The sequence below is a fragment of the Thamnophis elegans genome, chromosome 2, assembly GCF_009769535.1.
Source record: "Thamnophis elegans isolate rThaEle1 chromosome 2, rThaEle1.pri, whole genome shotgun sequence".
In the NCBI taxonomy this organism is placed as follows: domain Eukaryota; kingdom Metazoa; phylum Chordata; class Lepidosauria; order Squamata; family Colubridae; genus Thamnophis; species Thamnophis elegans.
This window is the reverse complement of record NC_045542.1, coordinates 65,370,957-65,379,628: the sequence shown is the minus strand read 5'-3', so window position 1 is coordinate 65,379,628 and position 8,672 is coordinate 65,370,957. Positions and strand designations below refer to the sequence as shown.

General features: G+C 38.8%; 1 protein-coding gene across 1 annotated transcript; it reads right to left on the bottom strand.

The window, feature by feature from the left end:
* Positions 1-289: 289 nt before the first annotated feature.
* DNAJB1 (DnaJ heat shock protein family (Hsp40) member B1) lies at positions 290-4,409 on the bottom strand. The gene is made up of 3 exons (XM_032210295.1): positions 4,110-4,409; positions 1,916-2,481; positions 290-1,522 (listed from the first exon to the last, which is right to left on the bottom strand). Exons 1-3 carry the CDS (start codon positions 4,318-4,320, stop codon positions 1,292-1,294), a joined length of 1,008 nt encoding a protein of 335 aa, XP_032066186.1. The 5' UTR covers positions 4,321-4,409; the 3' UTR covers positions 290-1,291.
* Between the last annotated feature and the right edge of the window lie 4,263 nt (positions 4,410-8,672).

The window sequence follows — 8,672 nt, the reverse complement described above, 5'->3', positions numbered from 1 at the left end:
TTTTAGTACTATGTTAGCTATCTACGAATGACAATCTTGTCTTCCCAAACCAGTCAAGTCTTAGATTACCAATAATCTTATTGGGGATATGAAACAATGTATATTTTTTGAAGAATTGGCTAGATTTCTTAACCATCTCTACTGCTTTTCGGCAATAATCCTCCTGAAAGATCAAAGAGCCTGGTATAATTTCTGTTCAAAACACTTGGCAGCAGAAAATCTGCATACTTCATTAGATAGCTACAGCCATATTCTAATTACAATAAAGAGCATTTCTCCTTACCCTTGGTTATTCAATCTGAACAAAACAAATGTTTAATTTCTTTAAAAAAATAAGGTTTAGAATTACAATGTCTTTTTCCTGACAGAAAACAGTGACAATTCATGTGTAGTTTTAAGTATCTGCTGTTTTGTCAATTTGCAGCAATCATCAGATTTAATTAATTTACCAAATGTTTAATAATAGGAGAAAAACAAATACTTTTAAGTATATATATCAATAAGCAAGACTCCAGTCTTTTTATTAAAATTTTCAACTGTAAATATGATAGACTTGATACATTCAATTCTTTTAGACCAAGTCCTCTAGCAGGACATATAAATATGTCTGTATAGAAAAACATTATCTGGCAAGTCTGTAAATCAGGTGGCTTCCTGTAATTTTTTTGCATGCGTTCAAGAGCTACCTGTTATTAGAAAAAGCCCTATTCCATTCAACTTTCTGAAAGAGGCAAATTATTTTTATGGCTATATGAACAACTTTCCAGAATGTCAGCATTTGGTACTATTTAAATAGTACCATAGGAATATCAAGGAAGCTGGAAATCTGAATATTTACTAAAAATAGCCTATCCTCCTTCAGGAAATAATGTAAAAGACAAAGACAACACAATACAACATAGACAAGAGATCGAAGATGTTTACTTCTGAAGTCCAGTTTAAATTTGTGTCATTTTTTTTTCTAATGAGAATCTGTATGGGCATTGCCTGAACTAGGGCTTGTCAAATAGATGCAGAGATCATGACTGGTTGCCATACTCAGATTCAAATTTTTGAGATGTTTTTTCTGTTTCTTTCAGCAAATGCTCCTGGTTATAAATGCTATGAGCAAAGGCAATCTGGGTCTAAAGTCATTTAGCAGTGCAATATTCTTTTTTTCCCAATCAATTCGTTGAAATCTTTTGTAGCATAAAGTTGCTCTCATGTCCACTGCCAAAACAAACCCTGAAATCTTGATTCCAGTATATAATCCTCCATAACAGAGGTAGTGCAGTCCAGTCAGTGCCAGTCATTATATTGGCAAGATCTGTTCTAGGACACTTTTGGAAGACTGTGGAATTCTGTCTGGGAATCTTACATCAAATTCAATAATAAGATCCCCTCGCTGATTTAGATTCTTGGGAAATGGAAGGCCTTCTCCGGGAATTCTTCGCTTCATGCCAGGTTTAATGACATCTTTGAATATCATTGGTATGGTTCTACCGTCTAATGTTGGTGTATTCACAGTGCAGCCACACAAAGCCTGTATATAAAAATAAACCACATAAATCAGTATGTTTTTTACAAATGGGAAAAACCAGGGAAAACTATTTTCAATTGACAATGACTTTAAACTTCAATAAGATTTCATGATAAGAGAAAATGCCAAAAAACTTAATGCCACATATATACCAATATACTTCAATGTTTCTGTTAAAGCTACTACAGCAATATGAAGCATGCTTCCTGCATGTGTTCCATAATGCTGTCAGTATCTTGAGACTATATACTCTTATGGGCTATTTAAATTTGCAACAAGTCTATTATTACAGTTATATATGGATTATCTGAATTAAACTTTTATCTATTGTAAAATGCAGCAATTTAGACATTTTATTACATCTTTCAAATAACAAAATGTAGCTTTTCAACTTACCTCACGGAGGCTGATCTTAGCTGGGTATATAATATCAGACCCATCTCTCTTAAAAATGTTGTGTGGCTTGTCCTTTAGAACAAAAACTATATCAGCTGGAATGTTGAGTGGTGTTTGGTCTCCTTCTTTGGGGAATGTGATCTTAGTTCCTTCTTTCCACCCTCGTTTTACTTCTATTGTTAAAATCTTATCCTCACTGCGTGTGCTTTTCCCATCTGGATTGAGACGCTTGTGTGAAATTTTCATTTTCTTGGTGCAACCTGTGTAAATTTCCTCCAACGACACCCTCAACTCATGGATGATTGGAGGATCTTGTTTCTTACGGATGTTTTCATGTCCCCCACGACTGCGAGTAAAACCAATATTTTCAAAGTTTTGAAAAGTTGAAAAAGGATCGTCAACATCCATGTCATCATCTCCATTCCTCTGACCAAAAAAGTTATCAAAAGGATTCCGTCCACCGAAGAACTGTGCAAACATGGCATGAGGATCTCCATGGAAGGTGTAAGTGAAAGAAGTACCATTGGGACCTCCTCCACTACAACTGGGACCACCACCTTTTAATCCTGAAATATAGAAAACATAAAAATGTAATATTCATCCAATAATACTTATGTTCAATGTCCCATGTTACATTATTTCTTTTTAGTATTTGAGAATGTCAAATAGGGCTAATTTTAGAAATGCCTCAAATTTTCACCTCCATTTTTCTCTCACAATTTCCATTTTCACCATGTTCATGATTCAACTGTATAAAAGCAGCAAAACACCTTTTTCAGTGTTTCAGTCTATAATACTCTCCTGAACTGAATGTTATTATTGATACAACACAAATTATCATTCATTTTTACCTCAACTGGATAAAGCAATAGGTATATTTTAAGAATTATGGGGAAAAAATCTGTTCAGCAAATAAAATAATATTGGAAAGGACACTAGCATATGAATATACTAGAATATTCTAGCTACTACTAGAAGACTTTGCAGGAAAGGCTCCACCTATCTTAGACAGCTTGTCATGCAACCCAAATATATGCAGTGAATACATATTTTACCAAGTCTTCAGAGGAAAATTGCTTAATATTTATTAAGTAAGACAATGAAAGCCAGTACTGAAAAGCTGTTCCAAATCTGTACAAATTGTATAGTAAGAGTGTCTGTTTTAAATCCTATGTTTTATAAATGCTAGAGATGGAATGATGCTCTTTAAAACATACATGCCACAAGACAGAAAGTTGACAGAATGTATATACCCAGCAATCTTTATTAGTGTACATAAAATCATTAGAAACAGGAGAAATTCTAATTTTAATACATTATTTTGCAGCTTCCTAACCGAAGCATTTCAACCTGGCTCAAAGTAGCTTCCTACTAGACAGGAAGAACCTGTAAAGCAATGGTGGATTTTTGAGGAGTGACCTTTATACAATCAGAACAATTCAAAGATGGCAACTCATCTGGCCAGTTTCCAGAATGGAGAGTAAAAGAACTTGTTCTCTTGTTCTCCACTATTTTGCCCTCCCTTCCTTGGGAAATTAGTCCCAACATGGTCGTTTTCCACAGCCGCTGGGAAAAGTCTTTAATGGGACCTAAAAGCTAGATCTGACAATTATAATAGTAGCAAACTGGAAAGTTAGCAGCTATCCTTTCAGGGTGGGGGCAAGATTATTAGCAATCGAGGAAAATAGAATACAAATTTTAATATCAGAGAAACGTACAGCCGAAGGTAGGTCGTCATTCCTTGGCTTAAGCAAATGTTAAAGATAAAAATATTTCAAAGCTGAAAAAAACATTTATTCAAGTCCCCTGCCCAAGTACAGCCGTTTCACTTTGAAGTTTCACTTTCCAATTTCATTCGCTTTTCCGTGATTAAAAAAATTCAACGGGTGCATTCAATTCTGCTTCCCTGGCCTACCGATCAGTTAATTTGTTTCCCCTCCCCTCCCTTTGCGTCCTGCGATTTACGCCGCGACCCCGGTCATTTCAATTTCCTTCTTAAGAGAATACAGGAAAGACAAGCAGCACACTAAGGCAGCTTCGCTAGTTTAAAGTGTCCGATTCTTAACAAATTAGATCCCCGCCCTTGTAAACTCGGATAAACGACAACGTATCATAGACATCCCCCGCCCCCCATGCATCGCAGACTCGAATTCTTCCCTCCCCCGCGGCCTGTCGGGTCTCTCTTGGCACGCACCTTCCTCGCCGAACTTGTCGAAAATGTCGCGCTTTTTCGGGTCACTCAACACATCGTACGCCTCGGCGATTTCTTTGAAGCGCTCCTCGGCTCCAGGGTCTTTATTCTTGTCGGGATGGTAGCGCAGCGCCTGCTTACGATACGCCTTCTTAATGTCATCTTCGCTAGCCCCGCGGCTCAGGCCCAGGATACGATAATAATCTTTCCCCATCGCCCTTCGCAACTCCCTCAGTAGCCGGCCACCTACACCACACGCTCGCTCGTCTCCCCAAACTGTAATTTAGAAGGAGGCGCTTCCGTTTCCAAGTTTATATGGCGGGCGGAGAATCTTCCAGAGCTTGCCACAACATTCTCTCTCGAAAGCCCGCCTCTCCATCCTGCTTTCTCCAATTGCAGCCAAAACCTTTCGAATGCTGCGCCAATGAAGACGCGGCCTGCGTCACACATGGGGAAGTAACGGTTGCCGAGAGTCCGCCTTCTACCTTAAGAGCGAAGGAGATAAGCAATTGCTCTTCTATCAACGGTTGTTTTCCTTCCGAATTCTTGAGGCTGGCGGCTGGTCTCCCGGCGGGAGCGATTCGGGTGACGTCACGGGAGGCTCGCGCTCGACCTCTTCTATTAAAACCTTTCCAGAAAACGTCGAACCGCCCCCCCCCCCCGATGATTGCCCTTCAATTAATCAACTCCACCCAGAAACTGAGGTTTTCTTAAACCTCAAGCCAGCCAAGATTCAGAGAACCTTGCAACGCCGCAGTTTCGCTTATGTTATGCCAGTTTCAATCTGGTGCCCTATGAATGGAATTCCGTTAGATGGGGAATTGGGGAAGTTGGAAATCAAACACATCGGGAGGGCAGCAACCGGGGAAAGCAGGTGTTCCACTGGGTGGTTATGACAATGGTACAAAATACAAGAGAACATTTTGAAATACTGTTATAATAAATGTCATTTATTGCAAACAATCACGAATGATAAGGGTGACCCACGTCAGAAAGTAATAGATTAACCATAAGACTCAATACACTACTGATGAGGAAGTGGCATTTAACAACATGGACATTCACACCTGTACTATCTGCAGATTTACATAATCCAAGCCAGCTAGCAACTAGAACTGAATTCAAGTTACAATCTTACATGGAAAGCCAGTTATTTGTTACCTGAAGCAGAGAAGCAAATCCCTAATGCCCACAAAATATCACTGCAATCAAATTATTTTGAAATTTACCGCAGCCTGAAAAGCATTTAAAAGTACCTCCTTGGTAATCATAAATACATTTGCTTCCCTTTTAATATCCCAAAGCAAGTTGCCAGAAACAAGCTCAAAAAAACTGCCTCATTTTTTTTTGTACCTTCAAGTCAGTGTTGACTCCTGGAGGCTGCCTGGACAAGTCACTGCAGCTTTTTTGGCAAGATTTTGGAAGTTATTTGCCTTTACCTGATTTCTGCTTGCCTCATGTTGTACTTCTGTTAAAACCTAAATCATAGCTGAATCAGAGACAAATAGAAAATTAAAAACAATATTAACACAATAACTGTGTCTAGGCAACATTTTCTTTGTAATATTAATTTGAAGAGGTGCCCAATATTTCAGTTGTGACTGCAGGTGAACACAACATTTAAAGGCAACAGAACATAATGCCAAGCTCACCTAACCTATACAGCTGTGATGGCAAAACTATGGCACACGTGCCAGAGGTGACGCACAGAGCCCTCTCTGCTGGCATGCACATCGTTGCCCCAGGTCAGGTCTCTGTTGCCTTTCTTTTGTGAGCTTCTGTTTCCCTGCAAACGAAACAGAAGCTCACAAAAGAAAAAGATCTTACCTCTTGCCGCACCGCCAGTGTTGGGATGCCCAGTCTCCTGCCAGCCACCTGGCCTTCGGGTCTCTGCTGCGTATGTGTGCATGTCCGCACATATGCATGTTTGCACATGAGAATGCTCATGCATATCTGTGCATGCACACCAGTGGTGAGTTGCAGGCGGTATGCCCCAGTATGGGCGTACCGGAGCCTGCCCAGAGCACCAGATACCGTTCCAGTACGGCGCTTCGGCGAGCCCACACGCCCACCTAAGCTCCTTACCTGTCTTTTAAGGCTTATGTGCATGGCATGTATGCGACGCTCCGTTGAGCAGCTGGAGGCTTGCGGAGGCGGTAAGAAGCATGCACTCGCTGCGCGCGTCCATGTGGACGCCGCCGGGCCCATTCCAACCATACCGGTTGGAACGGGATCCAGAACCCACCATTGATGCACACATTCACCCGCACATGCACACCTTTTAGTTTGGGCATGCTGCGCGTGTAGTTTAGGGAATTGGTGCCTAAAAGGTTCACCATCACTGCTATACGATCATTCCCAGGAGACAGTCAGTTGTTGAAGGATTTGTAAAATGTCGGGAGGGTCAGGGCCAAAAACCTCCAAGCTTCCAAAGGCAAATACTTACCAGGTCTGCATAGTACTGCTTAATAAATGGGCCTACTTTGCCTGATCTAGTACACCAGACAGAAACAATTGGAGAAAGGGGTCCCACGTATAAGTTCCCATGAAGGTTTTTATATAATGTGTTAACACTCTAAAGCATGCCTGGTAGCTTATTGGGTTCTATGTAACCAAATTAATAAAGTTTGGCAAAATATCATGAATAGCTTCTGACTTTTTTAATTATATGCACCAATGCAGTAAAAAATATTTACACAATGGGAGTTTAATAAATAATTGCAGATTAGTGGAAAAATGATGGCAGGAATTATTTCTATTTCCTTCTAAGTGTAGTAGAATAAGTCCTTTAAGCCAAATTTCTGGATAAGAAACAAGGCAAGTATTTATCTGAGATAAGCTGTCTACAGGGAACTGTTATATGGATTAAGTGATTGCTTAAATGTCAGAATTGCAAAAATCTATAAAACCACAGTGTAATGGGTTTTTTTTTGGAACAATGTATGATGTCCTGGGATATTGATGAACCTATCGAATACCCATACTCAGTGGCATACACAAATGTTGATTTTGTGCTGTGGAAAACACTTACATTTCTAATAATATAAATGGCTCTAGAAGCAATCCCAAAACTATGAATTTAAACTGAAAATATGTTGAATGCTATCATTTCCACAGGTAATCTGTTCAATAATAGCATTTTCATCTTGTTTGGTTCAAGTTTCACTTTGTTGTCTGTCATCACATCTCTTAATACAGTCAAGGTCAGATCAAGCCACTGTGTTGTTCTGTTTCAGTACTGGAGGAGCATTGCAGAATTCCAAATTTTAATTTTGAATTAACTATAATTCACACCCCACAAGGTAATTGGTTTTTAGCCTTGTCACTCATAGCCCATCCTATCTCTTTGTGAAATAGGTTGCTATAGTTGCCAGCATAAAGAAAAATAGGATAGCTATGTGTCATCAGAATGCTGAATCTTCAAATGATATTATTCAGTCTTTTAATATAGATTTAACTTTAATAATAAAACTTGCAGAACCTCACAAAACAAACATTAAACATACATTATCGGTTATATGCCAGCCTAAGGCTTACCCAAGGGAACTGCTTTCAGACCCTTTCATAAATGATTCCCAGATTCAATTAAAGTCATTATTAACTTGAATTTTTACTTTATTTTTTGACATTGATCCAAATCTGTACTCTAATACAGGTGATCCTTGACTTACAACTGTGATTGAGCCTGGAATTAAGGTTGTAAGTCATGCTGATTGATAAAGGGTCATCATGTGACTTCCCCTGATGTTAAAACTTTTTTGCGGCAGTCATTAAGCAAATGCTTAATGTAGTCAAAGTCAACATGGTGGTCCTTAAGCAAATGCTGCACTTGTTCAGCAAACTAATTGTTTGCAATGGGGTTTTTTTTGGCCAGGAACTGGAAGTAAATGCTGTAAATTGTGGTCAAATGTGTCTGGTGAGTGCTCAAAATACAATAATATGACTGCTGGAGAGGGGCAACCATGAGAACTTCGAATCTGGGTTGTAAGTACCTTTTTTATGTCTATTGTAACTTCAAACAGTTGCTAAGTGATGATTATACATCAAGGACTACCTGTAGCTGAGTCTATCGTTGTTCTAAAGATGGAATTATATATAGTTTCCAGCAAGAAGAATAAAGATGTACAGTTTCCTAGGAGCTGTTATCATATGCAGAGCCAACTCCATATACTTAGGAGGAAAATAAGGATTAGTACCCAGTGCTGAATTTATCCTACCAGGCAGCAATTTAATTTGAACAAATCAATATACATGACCATAGGAAATATTTTAAAGTATAAAAATCTAGACTCCCATATATATTTTCTAATATGTCATTATAAAGAAAATATTTGTATTGTCCATGAAAAAAAAATCTTTGCTCCTTCTTTGCTCCTTTTTTAACTTCAGTGTTTTCAAGAACAGCTGCTGATCAAAAATAGACAAAAAAATCTTCTGTGTGTCTTGCATATCTCAAGAATAAATTAAAGCAGCTGATGGTGTGTATTAATGTAGTCCTAATCATGTAGTTGTCTTGCTTTCTTCCTGTCCCAGAGAAAGGTGGAATGAGAAACTGTAAACCAACTA